This window comes from Raphanus sativus, chromosome 3, assembly GCF_000801105.2.
Source record: "Raphanus sativus cultivar WK10039 chromosome 3, ASM80110v3, whole genome shotgun sequence".
NCBI classification, from domain to species: domain Eukaryota; kingdom Viridiplantae; phylum Streptophyta; class Magnoliopsida; order Brassicales; family Brassicaceae; genus Raphanus; species Raphanus sativus.
Genome location: NC_079513.1, coordinates 1,397,823 through 1,417,507, shown reverse-complemented (window position 1 = coordinate 1,417,507; position 19,685 = coordinate 1,397,823). Strand labels below are relative to the sequence as shown.

The 19,685-nt window shown below is 42.2% G+C and overlaps 3 protein-coding genes across 6 annotated transcripts; 2 read left to right on the top strand and 1 right to left on the bottom strand.

Moving 5' to 3' along the window:
* The first annotated feature begins 7,023 nt into the window (after positions 1-7,023).
* Positions 7,024-12,428, top strand: LOC108844178 (multiple C2 domain and transmembrane region protein 5). Its single transcript, XM_018617396.2, has 2 exons — positions 7,024-10,208; positions 11,956-12,428. The coding sequence occupies exons 1-2, from the start codon at positions 7,474-7,476 to the stop codon at positions 12,245-12,247; spliced, it is 3,027 nt and encodes a 1,008-aa protein (XP_018472898.1). The 5' UTR covers positions 7,024-7,473; the 3' UTR covers positions 12,248-12,428.
* A 288-nt stretch (positions 12,429-12,716) lies between these two features.
* On the top strand, positions 12,717-16,124 carry LOC108844136 (serine/threonine-protein kinase BSK3). Of its 4 annotated transcripts, none has more exons than XM_057006054.1 (11): positions 12,717-12,771; positions 13,494-13,582; positions 13,680-13,900; positions 14,002-14,137; positions 14,222-14,355; positions 14,432-14,537; positions 14,624-14,709; positions 14,796-14,984; positions 15,083-15,235; positions 15,313-15,426; positions 15,532-16,124. In XM_057006054.1, exons 2-11 carry the CDS (start codon positions 13,498-13,500, stop codon positions 15,781-15,783), a joined length of 1,476 nt encoding a protein of 491 aa, XP_056862034.1. In that variant the 5' UTR covers positions 12,717-12,771; positions 13,494-13,497; the 3' UTR covers positions 15,784-16,124. The 4 variants fall into 4 exon arrangements, with proteins under 4 accessions (XP_056862034.1, XP_056862033.1, XP_018472854.1 ...); XM_057006053.1 differs by lacking the exon at positions 12,717-12,771 and adding an exon at positions 12,893-13,328 and having other exon boundaries at positions 13,481-13,582; XM_018617352.2 differs by lacking the exon at positions 12,717-12,771 and adding an exon at positions 12,896-13,328.
* A 221-nt stretch (positions 16,125-16,345) lies between these two features.
* LOC108843886 (shaggy-related protein kinase theta) lies at positions 16,346-19,538 on the bottom strand. Its single transcript, XM_018617032.2, has 13 exons — positions 19,169-19,538; positions 18,847-19,095; positions 18,681-18,773; positions 18,551-18,610; positions 18,173-18,445; positions 17,990-18,064; positions 17,856-17,912; positions 17,631-17,771; positions 17,480-17,530; positions 17,302-17,397; positions 17,135-17,218; positions 16,933-17,035; positions 16,346-16,814 (listed from the first exon to the last, which is right to left on the bottom strand). Exons 1-13 carry the CDS (start codon positions 19,232-19,234, stop codon positions 16,738-16,740), a joined length of 1,425 nt encoding a protein of 474 aa, XP_018472534.1. The 5' UTR covers positions 19,235-19,538; the 3' UTR covers positions 16,346-16,737.
* Positions 19,539-19,685: the final 147 nt, after the last annotated feature.

Genomic DNA, 19,685 nt, shown 5'->3' with positions numbered 1-19,685 from the left:
TTGGATCTTCCCCTTCATTTCAAGGTAGCGTCCATCTTTCAGAGTGTGGGAGAGGCCATTGGCCAGGTTCGGGGTCTAGTGGATCCGGTGGGAGGAAGAGTTCGTGTGGAGATTGATGCTTTCAAGCCTTTGATCTTCTCAGCAGCTTTTGAATTGGAGGAAGGTGTGGAAATAATGGCGTCTCTTAGGTATGAGAAGCTTTTCGGTTTCTGCAAGGAGTGTTTCAGGTTAACTCATGATTCCTCTAGATGCCCAACTTTGCATAAGGAGGAGTCTGTGCAGTTCAGGGGGGGATCTATGGAAACAGAGAGAGGTAACGCCAATAGCTATAAAGCTGCGGTTACAAACAATAACCGACAGTTTGAGGAGCGTGGCGGAGGACAGCAGGGACGTCACCAAGGAGCTAAAGGTGGTGACAAGGGCAAAGGGGTTGCAAGGAATAGGCAGGTGCCTTACAAACATGAAGAGCAATACCATCCTTACAGAGAGAAGAACTTCTCTAGAGGAAATGGTGAAGGGTCTTCCCATGGAAGATATGCAGGTTATGGGGACAGGAGGAAGGGATCACAGACTTGGGAGCCACAACAGTCTCGCGTTAGTGAGGGTGATCGGAATGCTATCAATCCGGAGAAGCTCATGCTGGATGCCTTCAAAGGTGTTCCTCTTCCACCGGTTATGGAGCCACCGCATACTACTACAGTTGTGGGCAATGCTTCTTCTTCTAAGGCTTGCAAGGAGTTGGTCTTTGATGATTCGTTGGTTCCTATTGAGTTGCCATCCACTCAATCGTTTGTTGTGTCGAGTGACTTGAAGAGTTTGGAGTTACAAGTTGAAGAGGGAGAGATTTCTAAGGCACCAGTGGAGATAGCTCAAGACCAGGCATTGGATGAGGCTAATCTGATGATTGAGGGAGTGTTGCTCTCGGACTCGGAGCTCCTACTGGAGGATGGGGACGAGGGGGAAGATTGGGAGCAAGGGGAAATCATGGATTTCACGGAGGAACAGGAGATGAATATGGTGGTTCAGGGTCCAGAGGCAACTGACAGTCTATCAACTGGTAAGGCGGCTGAGGAGAACTCTGTTGCTACGGAGGGTCAGACAGAAGGGGAGGGAGCAAATGCTAAGAAGAAGAAGAGCACTCAGACTGGATCAGAGGCGCAGGGAGGGACTAAGAAGCGAGGTCCACCAGTCTTCGTTTCTCCTCGTAAGAACCTACTGGTCAAGGCAGGGAATAAGCCAGGGGAGAAGGGCCCGAAGAAGGCTCCCACTAGGCCAAAGAATCCATCGGAGTAAGGTTTTCTTTTGGTGGAGCTTGGATTTTACAGTTTTATTTTAATAATGTTGGATTCAATTATGAAATCCTTTAGAATCGAGTCTGGTCCCAGTTGTTTATCTGGTTTGGTTTTTCCTTTTATATCTGTTTTTTTTGTGTGGCATGATCGGTTTCATTCTCGGATGGTGTTGGTCTTGCAGAGAAACAGTAATAAAATGTCTTTGTTTTGGTGTCATTATGGTATGTTCTCTGTGCTGGTATCTATGGGAAAATCAGTTCTTTGGATTAAGAAGAATGCGGAAAAGTTTGGTTATATTGGTTTCTGGAATATGGCATTGTGTGAGAGGGGAGTGCGGGCTTGCATCCTGTTGTTCATCAACTAGTTTAAGCAAAACCAACTAAAAATAAAAGGTATTCAGGTTTGTCCTAGACATGGTGATCTACGGTGGGTTTTTAAACGGCGTTTTTGGTGTAATTTACATGGCTTAAGAGGGAATATAAGGAGATGGAGGTTTTATTATATTGGTGTTTATGAGATATCAAGATATCATCAAATCTTTATCTCTAACGCAATGGAGTTTTATACAAATCTTTAATATGAAAGTTCTCAGTTGGAATTGTAGAGGAGTGGGAAGCAAGTGGACCATGAGTTATCTTCGGGAAATATGGCATAAATATAAACCTGATTTTTTATTTTTGTCGGAGACGAAAAAAGATGCAGAGTTTATACAAGGATTACAGTCACACTTTGGTTACGGTAATTTGGTCACAGTGGATCCGAATGGAAGAAGTGGAGGATTAGCACTTTTTTATAACAATGATTTTCAAGTTCAGGTTCTGTATACGAGTAACAGAATGATAGATGTTGAAGCAGACGCCCTTGGCAAAAAAGTTTTTTTAACTTTTGTATATGGTGATCCGGTACAGAAACTCAGGGAGCAGGTGTGGGAGCGATTGACACGGTATGGGTTGGCGAGATCTGACCCATGGTTTATAATTGGAGATCTGAATGAGATCACAGGGAACCATGAGAAAGAGGGCGGATCTTTACGAAGTGCTAACTCTTTTGTTCCCTTTAATGACATGATAAGAAACAGTGGGTTATTAGAGTTCCCGGCAAGGGGAAACAAAATGTCGTGGCAAGGAAGACGTGGAAAAGGCAAAGGAGCGGTTACGATCAGATGCCGACTGGATCGTGCACTAGCCAATGAAGAATGGCATACGCTTTTTCCGGTTTCTTATACAGAATATTTGGAATGGTAGGGTCAGACCATAGACCAGTAGTTGCCTTTATTGAGGACAAGATCCGCAGAAGAAAAGGACAATTTCGTTTTGATAAAAGATGGATTGGACAGGAGGGTCTTTTGGAATCGATCGCGTTAGGGTGGCAGGACTCTGGTCCTGGCATCTCCGACGATATTGTATTAAAAATCAGTAATTGTAGACATGAGATTGCGGCTTGGAGAAAAAACAATCCACCGTATGGGAAGGAGAAAATTGCAGAGCTTCAAAAAGCTTTAGAAGAAGTACAAACTGATGATTCAAGGTCACAAGAGGAGATTGTTGAGGTCTCTAAGAAATTGCAGGAAGCTTATAAGGATGAGGAGGAGTATTGGCATCAGAAAAGCAGAAATATGTGGTATTCATCGGGGGATCTAAATACTAATTTCTATCATGCTCTGACAAGGCAAAGACGGATTCGTAATAGGATTGTGGGCCTCTATGATGAGGCAGATAATTGGATAACGGACGCAAATGGGGTGGAGAAGGTGGCGGTGGATTACTTCGGGAAACTTTTTACATCTACTGATCCATCTGATTTTGATCATTTTCTGGAGGAATTAACACCGTCTATTTCACTTCAGATGAATCAACGCCTTCTCCGGGTCGCAACGGAGGACGAGGTGAAACGAGCTTTATTCATGATGCATCCGGAAAAGGCTCCAGGACCGGATGGAATGACTGCTTTATTTTTCCAAGTTTCTTGGCATATCATTAAAGATGATCTGGTGGAATTGGTGAACCATTTTTTAAGTACAGGCGACATGGATCCAAGGTTAAATCTTACCAATATTTGTATGATTCCGAAAACGGAACGACCTACACGGATGACAGAGTTGAGACCCATCAGTCTTTGTAATGTAGGATATAAGATTATATCAAAAGTGCTTTGTGAGAGGTTGAAAATATGTCTCCCAAGACTTATTTCGGAAACACAGTCGGCTTTTGTACCAGGAAGGTTGATTTCAGATAATATTCTGATTGCTCAAGAGATGTTCCATGGATTGAGGACAAATAAGTCTTGTCAAAATAAGTATATGGCGATAAAGACGGATATGAGTAAAGCATATGACAGGGTGGAGTGGAATTTTATCCAAGCTTTACTCAATAAGTTAGGATTTGATCCACATTGGACGAAATTGATGATGGAATGTATTTCTTCGGTCCAGTATCAGGTTTTACTAAATGGGCAACCAAAGGGACTTATAACCCCACATAGGGGTCTTAGGCAGGGGGATCCACTATCTCCATATCTTTTTATCTTGTGTACTGAGGCTCTGATTGCAAATATTAAGAAAGCGGAACAAGGACAACAATTGACGGGAATGAAAGTAGCGAGAGCTTGCCCATCAATATCCCACCTGCTGTTCGCAGATGATAGTCTGTTCTTTTGTAAAGCACAGAAGGAGGAATGTGAAACTATTCTCAGGATCTTAAAGGAGTATGAAGTGGTATCGGGCCAACTGATAAACTTCCAAAAATCGTCTATTCAATTTGGGCATAAGATTGAAGAATCTAGGAGGCAAGAGATGAGAGATATATTGGGGATTCAGAATATAGGCGGGATGGGGTCATATCTGGGACTACCAGAAAATATAGGTGGATCTAAGGTCCAAGTATTTGGGTTTGTACAAGATCGGTTAGATACAAGGATTAATGGGTGGACTTTCCGATACTTTAGTAAAGGAGGGAAGGAAGTGGTCCTTAAATCGGTGGTTACGGCTTTGCCTAATCATGTAATGTCATGTTATAGACTACCACAAACTACTGTAAAGAAGCTTACGGGGACGGTCGCAAAGTTTTGGTGGAGTCCTGGAGGAAGCACTAAGGGCATGCATTGGCAATCATGGGATAAAGTGTGTCTTCCTAAGGAAGAGGGTGGATTGGGTTTTAAAGATATTATGAATTTTAACACGGCGATGCTTGGAAAGCAACTTTGGCGTCTAATAGATAAACCGAACACTCTATTTTCTCGAGTGTTCAAGGGTCGGTATTTCAGGAACGCTTCACCCCTGGAACCAATCCGTTCTTACTCCCCATCATATGGCTGGAGGAGTATAGTATCAGCTAGATCTCTGGTTAGCAAAGGACTAATCAAAAGGGTGGGAACAGGTTCATCTATCTCAGTATGGAATGATCCCTGGCTCCCAACCACTCGCCCGAGACCAGCAAACAAAAATCAACACAATATGTTTCCGGAACTTACTGTGGATTCTCTTATTTCCCCCGGCTCTAGGACGTGGAATCCACAGGCCATTCGGGCTTTGGTGGATCCATTGGATGCGAAGATTATAGAAAGTATACCTCTCAGTAGATTTTGCATGGAAGATAAGGATGGCTGGCATTTTACCAGCAATGGCAAATATACGGTTAAATCGGGATATGAGGTGGAAAGAATTTATCCAGATAAAGAAAAACAACCAGATTTCTATGGTCCGACGGTAGATGTTTTGAAAGCTTTTTGTTGGAAGGTGAAGTGTCCACCAAAGATGAAACACTTTCTCTGGCAGATTGTATCAGGGTGTGTTGCGGTAAAAAAGAATTTAAAATCGCGAGGGATGCAAGGGGAGATAAGTTGTGATAGATGTGGGGACGTTGAGGAATCCTTGAATCATGTATTCTTTGAATGTCCTCCAGCGCGACAAGTATGGGCATTATCAAAGATACCATCAAATCCAGATGTTTTCCCCTCGGGATCATTGTTCACCAATATGGATTACTTATTTTGGAGAGTGTTACCTCAGATGAGCGATCATCAGTTTGTATGGATACTATGGTATATATGGAAAGCAAGGAACTGTAAGGTTTTTAGCAATCTGGACATTGATGCAAGGGATACACTAAAATTGGCTGAAACGGAATCTACTTTGTGGGCGGCAGCACAAGAGTTAAATATTCAGCCTTCTATAGCACCACAAGTACATACACTTCCCACAATTCCAGGGCGATGGTGCTTCGTAGATGGTTCGTGGAAGGATAAGAATTTTTTTTCGGGACAAGGATGGATCAGCACTCTGGAAGGTTTTCAGAGTCTAATGGGGGCGCGAAATGTTCGGGCAAGTATGTCTCCTCTTCACTCGGAGGTGGAGGCATTGATTTGGGCAATGGAATGTATGAGAAATTTAAGACAGCTACAGGTTACGTTTGCAACGGATTGTTCTCAGTTGGTGAAGATGGTTTCGGAACCAGAAGAGTGGCCAGCATTCGCAAGTTACCTGGAAGATATCAAGAGTCTACAAGACAGTTTCCAGAGCTCACAGCTCATTCATGTACCACGGACGGCAAACTCAAGGGCGGATCGTCTAGCACGCAGTGCCAGGCAACAACCGTCTTTTGTCATTCACATGGATGCGGAGCTACCAGTTTGGTGTGCAGAGTCTATATGAGTCTGTATGTTTGATGACAAAAAAAAAAAAAAAAAACTATTAAAATTGTGCTTATTTTAATAATCAAACTTTATTTTTATTTTAACTAAAATACTAATAAGTTTCAAATGAAATTTTTAAAAATCTCTACAATTTCAAACAAATCCCAAAAAATCTTATTTTATTTTTTATTTTTGAATTAAAAGTAGATGAATTGTGTGTAATCTTAAATTTTGTAATAAAAGTTTTAAGTTTAAAATATTGAATTTAGTTTGTTTTTCTGAAATAAAAGACAAATTTATTTAATTTTCCATCAAAATTAAATTAAAAAAAAGTTTATCCACGAGTTAGTGACATTCTCTCCTATAACTTAAAATAAACTAGAAATATTTAATATCTTTCTTAGCTTGTAGAGATTTTTTAAATTTGTTTTTGAAGCTTATTAGTATTCTTAATTAATATAATAAAATTTTGGGTATTAAAAAGGGCATAATTTTAAAAGTTTGTTTATTAAAATGAGCAAATAATTAGTTAAGGTATAAATTGAACAGCGAAAAAGTTTAGGTATTAAAATGTTTAACTAAATTTAATTGAGGTATTTTTATGAAATTTCTTCAAATAAAAATAAAAGGCAGAACCTTGCTGACTTGAAAGATAATTGTTGATACATACAAGAGACGTGATCTGGAACTTGAAAATGATACGTCTCCTACAGAGAAAACGAGATTTAATTGTTAATTAGAAATTTCAACTAGTCTTTCTTGATTTATAAGACTATTATAAGTTTTTTTAAAGAGACTCTTTTGTCTTTTCTGACGTATGCATGTACTTAGTTTGACTTTTCCAACGTTATTCAAATTTTCTCAATATAATTCCAAAGCACCTAAACTTAGCCTTGGCACTAACCAATAGCTAGCTGTTCAAAAAAAATGATACATCTGTTGCATATGGTTATTTAACTACGACATAATAATATATGTATTCAGATTTGATAAGAACATCAAATATAGAAAAACAGGGATACTTCACTTTAAAATTATTTAACCCAAGAAATACGTTAGCTGACATTAATTATCATTTGAGTAACAAACTACTATCAGGCGCAGAAACAAAAGAAACGACTTGACGTTTGGGTTGCGGTCAACGCTTCAGACGGATTGGTTCAGAGATGTTTCGTAGTATCGGCCAATCATGATCGTTGTGGTCCTTGAATGGTCCCATAGGGACCCTTGTAGGTTCACAAATCAACCCCGCAATTTCCAATGGAAACGGAAGTACCCCGATCAGTTAAACAGAAGACGAACTCTTGCAGAGAAAAATCATTAACACTTGGATTTGTCTACTTCTTTTTTCGTTCTTTGCCGTAGTTTCCAAGAAAATAAGATTTGTTTATTCATTTAATACTCTGATTTTGATAAAGACATGCGTTTGGTCGTCTTTAAAGACCTAGTCATGTCTTTTGCTTCTTGTCCTCCTCTGTTTTGCAAGACGAGCAAAAACTTCAAAAGGTGCGTTCTAAGCTTTTCTCGATAAGGTATTACAGTTTAAGCTTCGATGAACAATATAAAGCTTGGCGTTGAAGTCATCAGCGCGCATGGTCTGTTCAACACAGACAAGCAAAACTCATGTAGCCCTTTCGTGGAGCTAAAGTTCGATAACCAGATATTCCGCACAACTACCAAACCCAACGACCCGAACCCCGTCTGGCACGAGTCTTTCTACTTCGCTGTCTCTGATCCTTCCTTCCTCTCCACCCGTACGCTCGAAGCCCATGTCTACAGCTACCAGGACGGAACCGACGCTAAGCCCTTTCTCGGCAAAGTCCGAGTCAACGGAACATCCTTTGTTCCTCACTCTGAAGCAGCTCCTTTCAACTACCCTCTAGAGAAACGCAGCATTTTCTCTAGAGCGCGTGGAGAGCTTGGTTTGAGAGTCTTCATCACAGAAGACCCTTCTATCACACCTTCTCTCCCAGCCCAAGTTCAAGAGTCTCCTCCAGCTAATTATATCCCTAGTCCACGTAGAGAGCCCGTAAGCGCCCTAATCGCAGCTGCTGCTAACATGGTTTCTGCTGATCATAAGCCTAAACCACGTACGTTTTATAACGTTACCCCTTCAACGAACCAACAACAGCAACAACAGCCAACGATGATGAACTATGGGATGCAGGAGATGAGAGCTGCTGCGCCTATGCCTCCAAGAGTAGTTCAATACAACAACAACGGCCCAGGCCCATCATCAGATTTCTCTGTCAAAGAGACGAGCCCTTTCCTGGGAGGTGGACAGATCATCGGAGGAAGAGTGGTTCGTGGCACACAGAGACCAGCGAGCGGCACATACGATCTGGTCGAAGAGATGAGATATCTCTTCGTGAGAGTCGTGAAGGCGCGTGATCTCCCCGACAGAGACCTCACGGGAAGCTTAGACCCTTACGTCGAAGTAAAGATAGGAAACTTCAAAGGAGTCACAAGACATTTGGACAAGAACTCTGATCCGGAGTGGAACCAAATCTTTGCCTTCGCTAGAGAGAATCTTCAGTCCAACGTTCTTGAAATCGTCGTCAAGGATAAAGACCTCGTCCTCGATGATTACGTCGGCACTGTTCGATTCGATCTCCATGAGGTTCGGTTTCGTGTTCCTCCGGATAGTCCTCTAGCTCCCGAGTGGTACAGACTTGAGAACAAGAGAGGCGAGAAGAAGAAAGCTGAGATCATGCTTGCTGTCTGGGAAGGTACTCAAGCTGATGAAGCCTTCGGTGATGCTGTCTTCTCAGACTCATTGACATCTTCAGACAGCTCAGACATCATCTCCGCCAACCTCCGGTCCAAAGTGTATCATTCTCCTCGGCTATGGTACCTAAGGGTGAAGATAATAGAGGCTCAGGACGTGATCATCGTCTCTGACAAGTCCCGTCTCCCCGAAGCCTTTGTGAGGATCCAGATCGGTAACCAGATGTTAAAGACTAAAGTGGCTCAGAGAAGCTTTCATCCGAGATGGGACCAGGAGTTCATGTTTGTAGTAGCGGAACCCTTCGAGGATCAGATGATCCTCTCGGTGGAAGATCACTCAGCAGCTAACAGAGACGAGCCAGTAGGCCAAGCTGTGATCCCACTCTCTGGTATCGAGAGACGAACGGACGATAGAATGTTCCGTAGCCGCTGGTTCCATTTGGAAAACTCGATCTCAGACGCTATGGACGAGGACAAAGCCAAGAAAGTGAAGTTCGCTACTAGGCTCCACGTGGCGGCGGTTCTCGAAGGAGGCTACCATGTCTTTGACGAGTCTACTTACTACAGCAGCGATCTAAGGCCCACAGCGAGACCCCTCTGGAAACAATCTATAGGAGTTTTAGAGCTTGGGATACTCGGCGCGAACGGTCTCCACCCGGTGAAAACTAGGGACGGGAAAGGCACTTCGGACACGTACGTTGTTGCTAAGTACGGACACAAGTGGGTTCGGTCGAGAACTGTGATCAACAGTTTGAGTCCAAAGTACAATGAGCAATACACATGGGAGGTTTACGACCCCGCGACCGTGTTAACGATCTGCGTCTTCGACAACGGTCATTTCGCAGCAGCCGGAGGAGGAGGAAACAACAGAGATCAGACCATTGGGAAAGTCCGGATCAGACTCTCCACTCTTCAGACGGGACGTGTCTACACTCACGCGTACCCTTTACTAGTACTAACCCAATCTGGACTCAAGAAAAGAGGAGAGCTTCAGTTAGCAGTGAGGCTCACATGCACATCAGTCTCCACCATGATGATGAAATACACAAAACCTCTCTTGCCTAAAATGCATTACACGCAGCCTTTATCCGTAAACCTACAGGAAATGCTGAGAGTCCAGGCTCTCAGCATAATTGTGGGTCGCTTAGGCAGGTCGGAGCCGCCGCTCAGACGAGAAGTAGTCGAGTACATGACGGATGCAAAGACTCATCTGTTCAGCATGAGGCGAAGCAAAGCCAACTTCTTTAGGTTCACGGCGGTGTTCTCTGGAGTGATGTCTGTGTGGAAATGGATGGGGGAAGTGTGCAGCTGGAGGACGCCGGTGACGACAGCGCTGGTGCACGTGCTGTACACGATGCTTGTGATGTTCCCGGAGATGATTTTGCCGACTGTGTTTCTGTATATGGCTGTGATGGGGCTGTGGAACTACAGGTTCAAGCCTAGGTTTCCTCCTCATATGGATACCAAACTCTCTTGCACCGAGAGTGTGAATGCTGATGAGCTCGACGAAGAGTTTGATATCTTCCCCACCATCAAGGCTCCAGAGATTGTCAAAATGAGGTAACCGAATCAATTATTTATTTTTTCAATTTTTTTTGAATACTTCACATTTAAAATTAATTGGTGATAAGACGTAGGGGTGGGCACCGAGTAACTACTTGCTGTTTTAGCTATACTTGTTACCCGACTTGCCCCGTCCAACTATTAGAAATTTTGCCTTGTTACGTTTAAAGCAAGTACTTGATCTTTCAAGTACTCGTCAGGAAATATAATACTTGCAGTTACTTGTCTTTACCTATTATCCATATTTTTTTTTTTTCCGTCAAAGTTTTTAATATTTAAAGAAGGGCCAAGCCCATTACAACAAATTTACAAGCCCAAAACAACCAGGCTTACTCGAAACTCAAATGGGCCTTTAAACAAACGGCCCACTTTGAGAAACCCTAAACTCTAAGCGGAAGGAAGATGCAGCCGCCTCAAAGATCGACCCTAGGGCTGCACGGACACGTGTTGACATCCTCACCGTTGAGGGTACACGTGTCGTCTGGCCGCTACATCACCACCACTTCTTGTCTTCTCCGATGACCAGACCTACTGACCGCCGGAACACACCGGAGATCCCATATTCCGTCTATCACCACCGCAATCATCATTATGAAATAGAGGCTCAAATGTCGGCGAGAATCAATCGCCCTTGCGAGATTTCGCCCTCAATCCATCAGTTCCAACCCCAAGATGAAGCTTCCCACCTCACGACTATCCTTTCACCGGAGAGCCTCCACCGTCCACGACGGGAACTCCTCCACACGTCCAAGAAAACCCGACCCGAAACTAAAAACATGAAACTAGAAACCGACCATCCCCCTTTGACGAAACAGGAGCCACGGCGCGGGAACCTGAGCCGACCGTCCCCCTTTGACGAAACAGGAGCGACGACGGGAGCTAAACCGACCGGCCACCGAAAGGGCGGTGCACCGACGGAACCAAAAGTAAATCAGAACCGCAAAGAAATTAACTGGGGCCGGCGATGGTGGAGCTAACTTAGCCCCCACCTCCCGGAAAAATTGAGCACTACTACCCTCTTCACCACACCAGTATCCATACGGCCGCGTTCTCCCTCCAAAACAACCGCGTCCCTGAGGACGACAAAGAAACCAGAGCTCGAACAAAGCGACGAAGGATGAGTTTGGGAAGAGGTGAAGGAAGGACAGCTTAGAAGGAAGAAAACGAAAAGCTCCGGCGGCGGCACGCACGCTCACGCGCCGGCCGACCGCCGGAACCGATTAGATCTACTTTCTCTCTCTCTCGCACTTTCTCTCTCGTCGATAATTTAAAGTTTTTCCTCTCTTACCTACCTATTATCCATATAGTATGTCCAATTTGTGAGTAAAATAATTTTGATCATATATGTGAAGGTGAACATTATTTTATTTGTAAGTGAAGATTAAATCTACTTAAAATTACTTTTTCGATATGGGATACCAATATGGAATAAGACAAAAGAATTCATGTATACACTAGGTTGTAAGTCGGGTTGTTCGTAGCCAAGTGGCTGCTGAGCTCTGCCTTCGGGCCCTGACGTCTGGGGTTCGACCCCTACTTACCTCAGTTTGAGGATTAAAGGTCCAAAAGTGACCAGTTGACAAAAAAAAACACTAGGTTGTAAAAGATTTGTATCTAAAAAAAAGCCAGTTTCAAAAAAAAAAAAAAAAATTTGTATCTCAAATCATTAGTTTATACATTTTAGAGATTTATTAATTATTTACACTCTAGGAAAAGAAGATTTTACTCTGTGTTTGTTTGTCAGGTACGATCGGCTGAGAATTGTGGCGGGGAAGATACAGTCGGTGGTTGGAGACATAGCGGCACAGGGAGAGCGCGTGCAGGCTTTGCTGAGCTGGCGTGATCCACGCGCCACAGCGATTTTTGTGACCTTCTGTTTCATCGTTGCAATGGTTCTGTACGTAACACCTTTTAAGATGTTTGCTCTCCTCTCCGGTTACTACTTCATGAGACACCCTAAGCTCAGACACCGCATTCCATCGGCTCCACTCAACTTCTTCAGGCGACTTCCGGCCATGACAGACTCTATGCTCTGAATCATCTTGTTCCAGAGATAAAGAGGAGGATTCAACAAACAAATATATATGTCTATATGGAACTCTTTTCAGATTTTGATTTGTATCTGTCAACCAATGTGTATATGTTGAGAATCTCCATGAGAATCATGTTCATTGATGAACTCGTCCCTCGAAATATAGAAGCAAGATTAAACCCTAACGAACGCTGATTGAAACACACTCGCATCGTTAAAACAGAGAATAAACTGGCCCAACCAGGTCCACCATGAAAAAATAAAAGCCCATGGGCCTTGACTTATTTCAAAACCAACACTGCTTAGTGCGTCATTACTAGTAGTTCCCTTCCTTGACTGCGTAATTATAAAAGACCGTTAGTGATTACGGCATGGAGCAGGCAACGGGAAAGAGGAAACATCGACCACTTGTTCTAACAGGCGGTGCTATTTTTTGGGTATATATATCTAGAGAGAGTAGGAATGGGCAGATTATTTGCTGTCTTCTCGAGCCCTTACCATTTAGAAACACATTTCAACAACTTGTCGGTAAATTATTTCTTGGCTTTATTCTTATCTTTCTTTCTCTGTCTTGTCTTGTTGTTGTTTTCAGAACAATATTACAGATGCGTATTCATATTAGACGCACGTATACACACATCACTGTGATCTGATCTACTTTTTATACATATATAAAGATGGTATTCGGCAAGTTCGGATTGTTTAAGCTAAGTATCACATGATTCACATACGTTCATGTCGATTCGAATTGAGATACGGTCTCTCTATTATTTCTTTTTTTTTCTTTTTAAAATTATTTTTTAATTGGAAGCACGTGCATTTGCTTGTGTTGGTTTTTGTTTGTTTCTTCACCATCTTTCTCTCCAGTTTTGACGAAACCGAGGAATCCAAAACCTCCTAAAATACACAAATTTCGTGGTTTATTGGCTCCAGGTCGAGAGTAATTTGCTCTCAAATTAGGGGTTTTTTTTTTTTAAGTCCCTTGTTCTTTCATTTCTTTAACTGGTGGGTATTGTTGAGCCCTTTTTTAGCTGTAACCCTCCTCACTCGAGTTGACTCACTAGAAAGTCTCACCGAGTTGACAGGTACTTACCAAGTCAGGTCCTTTACAACTCTTTTGTTCTCTCGGTGTTGACTAAATAATGAGAAAACGGATTTCTTTTTATGGCTATGAAAGTTTCTCTTTTTAGGAATGATTAATTGTTCATCCATTGCCTCTCTCTAATGATGTGAGCAGTTTTGTTTTATAGAGAGATGGGAGGTCAATGCTCTAACCTCGGTAGTTGTTGTCGGAACTCATCTCACAAGACAGCTGTTCTTGAATCTCCTCCTCATCTTGGTTAGTTCACCTTTTTTTTTTCTTCCTTCCCGGCTTGGATCCATATCTTGTGTAGAAGCATTAGCGCACGTTTGATTGATTGCTTGATTGATTGCAGAAAATGGAGAGAATAGTGAGAGGACCGATGTGCCTGCCTTCCGGGAGTACACGCTAGACCAGCTCAAGTCGGCTACTTGTGGTTTTGCTGTGGAGTATATTGTCTCTGAGCATGGAGAAAAGGCTCCCAATGTCGTCTACAAAGGCAAACTCGAGAACCAAAAGAAGATTGCTGTGAAGCGTTTCACCAGAATGGCCTGGCCTGACGCACGTCAGTTCCTCGTACGTAAGAGAGACACACACACACTATATCATTCTCTTTTATTATATAAGATCTTTGGAATGTTGAGAATAGCCATTCTCCCTCCGCAATGTGCATGCAGGAGGAAGCCAGGTCGGTTGGTCAGCTGAGGAGTGAGAGAATGGCCAATTTACTCGGCTGTTGCTGTGAAGGTGACGAGAGGTTGCTTGTCGCTGAGTTTATGCCCAATGAAACCCTAGCCAAACACCTTTTCCATTGTAAAACACTCACTCACTCACTCTCTCTGTGTTTTCATCTTTTGTTTAGATTCTAAAAAGTGTGTGGTTTGATGATGCAACCAGGGGAAGCACAACCTATGAAATGGACAATGAGGCTAAGAGTTGTATTGTATCTAGCACAAGCTCTTGAATACTGCACCAACCAAGGCCGTATTCTTTATCATGACCTTAACGCCTATCGAGTTTTATTTGATGAGGTATTTATTCACTGACTATAGTCCATGTTTATTCCTTCATTCTCTGACACGCATAAGGGTCCCTTTTTGTTTTAAGGAATGCAATCCAAGACTTTCTACTTTTGGCTTGATGAAGAATAGCCGTGATGGGAAAAGTTACAGCACAAATCTTGCTTTCACCCCTCCTGAATATCTTCGAACTGGTAACAATCATCTTTTTTTTTTAAGCCAATATTGATATATGGCTGAGACTAAGCTGCACCTTCTCTTTGTGTGTGTGTGTTTGCAGGGAGAATCACTCCAGAGAGTGTGATATACAGTTTTGGCACTCTTCTGCTTGATGTTCTGAGCGGGAAACATATACCTCCTAGCCATGTAAGTGTTTGCTTGTAATATGAGATTTCAACCTCACACATATGGGAGAGTGAAAGATTGATTCTTTCGATCTTGATTCTGTATAGGCCCTTGATCTGATTAGAGACAGGAATCTCCAGACGCTAACTGATTCTTGCCTTGATGGGCAATTCTCTGAAAGCGATGGCACTGAGCTTGTACGCCTGGCTTCTCGTTGTCTGCAGTACGAAGCTCGTGAGAGGCCAAACACAAAATCTTTGGTCACTGCTCTGACGCCTCTTCAGAAAGACACTGAGGTTTCACATTGTCATAATATTATTAAGCCATTTATGAAAAATCTCTGGACCAAGTTTCTGTAATGTTGACTGACTCAGAGAAACATTTCCCACTGCAGGTCCCATCTCATGTTCTAATGGGTCTGCCTCACAGTGGTTCGGTGTCTCCCCTGTCCCCTCTTGGTGAGGCTTGCTCGAGAAAGGACCTGACCGCTATGCTTGAGATCTTGGATAAACTTGGATACAAAGACGACGAGGGTGTCACCAATGAGGTAAGTGCTTTGTGGCTCTTTTACTCAGTGTGCGGGTTTGCTTGGTTCTTCATGGTGGGTGTGTTTTGGAAATGCAGCTCTCGTTTCAAATGTGGACAGACCAGATGCAAGAGTCTTTGAACTCCAAGAAGAAGGGAGATGTGGCTTTCAGGCAAAAAGACTTTCGAGAGGCCATTGAGTATTACACGCAGGTTGGTTTGCTTTGCAACCTAGACAAACACACACACTTGTAAGAGCTCAGATAGTGTTATGTTAGATGATGATGTGGTTGGTTTGTTCCAAAAATTTGCACACAGTTCATTGATGGAGGAATGGTGTCTCCAACAGTGTGTGCAAGGCGTAGCCTGTGTTACCTAATGAGTGACATGCCAAAAGAAGCATTAGATGATGCAATTCAAGCACAAGTGATCTCACCCGTGTGGCATGTGGCGTCTTATCTCCAGTCTGCTTCCCTTTCCTTCCTGGGAATGGAGAACGAATCACAAATGGCACTTAAAGAGGGCTCCAACCTTGAAGCTAAGAGGAATTCACCTTCCCAACTCAAGTAAGATACTTAATAATACTGTTTTCTTTTGTTTTGGTAAAAAGACGAAACAACATCTTACCAAGTTTAAGGAGGTTTATTACATCTTTTGAGCACAACCAAGGATGGGGAGAACACTCGAATGCCATTTGCAAAATCAGACCCCAGTGATGGGGATGTGTGTGTGTTTTTTTAGTGTTTAGCTCTTCTTTGGCCTCTTTTTATAGGCATTGAAGGAATCTCTTCCTTTGAAATCCAATTCCTGAACTTTGTTATATATGTTGAACAATGTACTATAAATCCTTTTGTTGCAGAAACCAAAAGATAATGTTTTCTTTTGATCTATAGATACATCATCTTCTTCAACCGCATTATATAAAACGAATGGCTGGAGAGCGATGATGGGAGCTAACTGTGTGTTGTCACCACAGTCAGTGTCTTATGTCTTTCTTGAGTAGTAAATCGAGTGACAAGTGTGACAAGTTAGGTTACCGTTTCCTATTTTAACAGTTCTTCTCTGCCCAAAAGTCCAAGAATTTAAAGTAGAAACTACCATAATGAAATAAACCTTCTTTACAATGGATCGATCTCAAAAGCTTTGGTGTTTTGCAAAAGAGAAAAGTGCATGTTCATCCAATAACCAAATTGAGGTTAGAACAGAAAACTGAATCTTAGTTGACACAAAGCTTGCGATATTAGGGCAAGGGACACAATTTTGATGGATTACAGACAATAATAATAATTAAAAAATGATACATCAAACATTTTTAGGGGATCAGATTTGTGGGGGAAAAGAAAAAAAAATGAAATTGGAGATGGAAAGTTCAACTCACATCTCCTTTGGTCCCTCAGCGTTCAGATTTCAAAACTCTCTCCTCAAGCTTGGACAGCACAAAGTGGTACAAAACTGATACACAGACTCCAGTAAATAGGTAGAGAGAGAGGGGAAGCTGAAAATTTGGAAACGCAATGAATGATCCTAAGAGCTACTTCCCGTTCCCTGACAATGCGCTGGAATTAGACGCTGCCGCAGCTCTGTTGATGCTCCCGCAAGTTCTGCACAGTTTAAAATATATAAGGCAAACAAATTAATCAGACATAATAGTCTAATAATTGGGTTACTTCACAATTTTTGCAAGGAGAAAGACGAGGTAAAGATAATTCATGCGCTGACCTTGGGGAGTGAAATTAAACAATGGAGGCAGTGCTCTTCCATTTGGCAGTGATACATTCGGGTCTCGTAAGTCATCAAAAAAGGGGTGTGCACAAGCTTCCAACTATACAAAATGTAAAACGTGTCTAGTTAGAATTTTGAATTAGAAAACTACATATCAGCCAATGAGGTTAGGTTATTTAGTTTGTAGTGTTGGTCTTACTGCAGTGCAACGAAGGTTTGGTGAATACTGGAGGAATCTTGAGACGAGGTCTACTGCTTCAGGTGGCATTCGCTTGTGAAAAATCTGCAGAATTATTGTGCTACATTAGATTTCATTTGAACATGTAAACTGCACCAGAGAGGCACCTAACGATTTAGTCTACAAACCTTGTGCCATGGGTGAGCTTTTATTTGAGGAAACTTGAACTCTGTGTAATTTGGATTCATACACCGTATTTCTTCTCTTGTCGGCGTACCAAGAATCTGGTAGATGTAACAGATGAGTAAGGTATCAAACATGGAATATACAATGAAACGAAGAGACATGAGGGATTATAATAAGTACCTTGATAATCTCCACCAGCTGATCAATACCACTTTCCCCAGGAAACAGTGGCTGCAGGTTGAATAACAACAGTTAAAATCTTATTGAGAGATACAAGGTAACTAATAAAACCAATCATCACCTAAACTTTACAATATACTATAGTACTCACTTGACCGAGTAAAAGCTCTGCCATAACACAGCCACCAGACCACATGTCAATGGCATTGGTATACTCTGTTGCCCCGAATATAAGTTCTGGGGCCCTGTAGTATCGGGAGCATATATAGGATATGTTAGGTTCACTTGGCACCTGAAGATGCACCAGAGTGTTAGCCATCCATTATTCTAATGCCAACACAACTCCAATGACACTTCAAAACAAAAAAACACTTACCAGCATCTTTGCGCTTCCAAAATCGCATATTTTTAATTGATGGGTTTGAGGATTGACCTAAGAAAAATACATCATAAAAGAGCTTTATCTAGAGATGAAAAATAAACGCCTAGTCAAAAGAATTCACACTATACCAGTAGATTTTGTGGCTTGATGTCACGATGACACACCCCAACTACACGATGTAAGTAGTTAAGCGCACGGCAGATCTGTTTTTCAAAAGCAACACATGAGTAAGTAAAAGATTTCCATGTAAATGAAGTTTCAACCTATATAAATAACTAAAATCGATTAACTGCCGACTCCAGATAAATCACCTGATAGGTGTAGAGCTCAACTAAGATAATTGGCATATGCTGATTCATTTTGGTATAGTGCTTCAGTGCTCTGTATACAGTCTCGGGAACAAACTCAAGGACAAGGTTAAGATAGAGCTCATCCTTGTCAGTTGTTGAAAAGAAAGAATGCCTGAGGCGGACGACATTGGGATGGTCTTGCAAGCGCATAATCTGAAGTTCTCTGTTCTTGTATCTTTTATCCTGTAGAACCTTCTTAATTGCAACTTGTTCACCCGTTTCCAGACACTTGGCCTATCCAAGAAAAAGAAAAGAGACAGCAAAATCAAAAAACTGTAAACGACAAAAAAAAAGATTAAAAGGATTTAATAATGTCTCATACAAAGAATCACCATCTACCTGGAAGACAACTCCGAATGAGCCTGTTCCAACCACTCTCTGGGCCATGTATGAGATAGTCTGAAACCAAATAAAGTAAGGATAGAGAAAGAAAGCGTTTTTCTAATCAGAAAAGAAAAGGTGTATTGACCTGCTTCGGCTTTCCATCACGACCTCCAACGGTGGTTGTAATAACTTGGCCAGTTTCAGTCCCACAGCCATTAACAATAGGTGGTTCTATATCCTGTATAAGCCCAATGGAGATGTGAGCAAGATGATTAATATGATTTTAAAAATAAAAAAGGAAAGCAACAAACTTTGTCATCCTCGCGGTTGGCATTAGGCTCCTCCTCTCTTAATCTCATTTCGTTCATTACTTGGGGAAGCTGCTCATCGACTGTTACAGGCACATTTGAAGTTCCGGCGACACTTTCTTGTGACGCCAAAACCATGTCTGTACAAGCATTGTTTTGGTCAACCTGCATCGGATCGTCACCACCAGAAGATAAGTTGTCATTGTCTTGATCGAGCTTGGGTCTCTTAATAAGACCAGACTCCACACAACCCTGAGAAAGACAGGTCAGGTCAACATCGAAATCAATTGGAGATAAATTGAAGGGAAAAAAAGAGAATACTTACAGGATCCGAAGAAATGGAGGTCCGACCCGAAGTAATGCTCTTGAGACGACGCATCATCACGTTCATCTTCACCAATTACCAACTCCAAACCCTAAATCTCTCCACCCCCAAATATAAAAATAAAAATCTTTCACCACAGCTTCATGTGGAGAGAGATAGAGAGAGATGAGAACACGAATTTAACAGATTCAGATACTCATATTCGAATCTGTCTCTTCTCCTCCACCGTGACGAGCACAACAAAGCGATTCTTCAAATCGGAAGAAAATCTGCCCTCCTCTCTCTCTCTCTCTCTCTCCACGACTTCCTCTTCAAATCAGGTGGAATCTTTGCTTCTCTTTCTCTCTCTCTCTCTTCTCGCCCAATCATGCCAACCTCGTTGTTCTCTCTCTCTATTCTTTGGTCAAACATTGACTCATCACCGTTGATTTATCGTAGCAGCTCATCCAACGGGTTAGGATTAATCCTCCTGATTTCGACCATCTGAGTTTACCAAAGTACCCCTACATTGCTGGTG

Coding starts and splice junctions, on each gene's coding strand:
- LOC108844178 (XM_018617396.2), top strand. CDS start 7,474: ATGAACAATATAAAGCTTGGCGTTGAAGTCATCAGCGCGCATGGTCTG. Junction 10,209..11,955: donor CCAGAGATTGTCAAAATGAG/GTAACCGAATCA, acceptor TTTGTTTGTCAG/GTACGATCGGCTGAGAATTG.
- LOC108844136 (XM_057006054.1), top strand. CDS start 13,498: ATGGGAGGTCAATGCTCTAACCTCGGTAGTTGTTGTCGGAACTCATCT. Junction 14,138..14,221: donor AGCCAAACACCTTTTCCATT/GTAAAACACTCA, acceptor TGATGCAACCAG/GGGAAGCACAACCTATGAAA. Junction 14,710..14,795: donor AACATATACCTCCTAGCCAT/GTAAGTGTTTGC, acceptor GATTCTGTATAG/GCCCTTGATCTGATTAGAGA.
- LOC108843886 (XM_018617032.2), bottom strand. CDS start 19,234: ATGAACGTGATGATGCGTCGTCTCAAGAGCATTACTTCGGGTCGGACC. Junction 18,446..18,550: donor CATTCGGAGTTGTCTTCCAG/GTAGATGGTGAT, acceptor TTTCTTGGATAG/GCCAAGTGTCTGGAAACGGG. Junction 18,065..18,172: donor TTGAGCTCTACACCTATCAG/GTGATTTATCTG, acceptor TTTGAAAAACAG/ATCTGCCGTGCGCTTAACTA.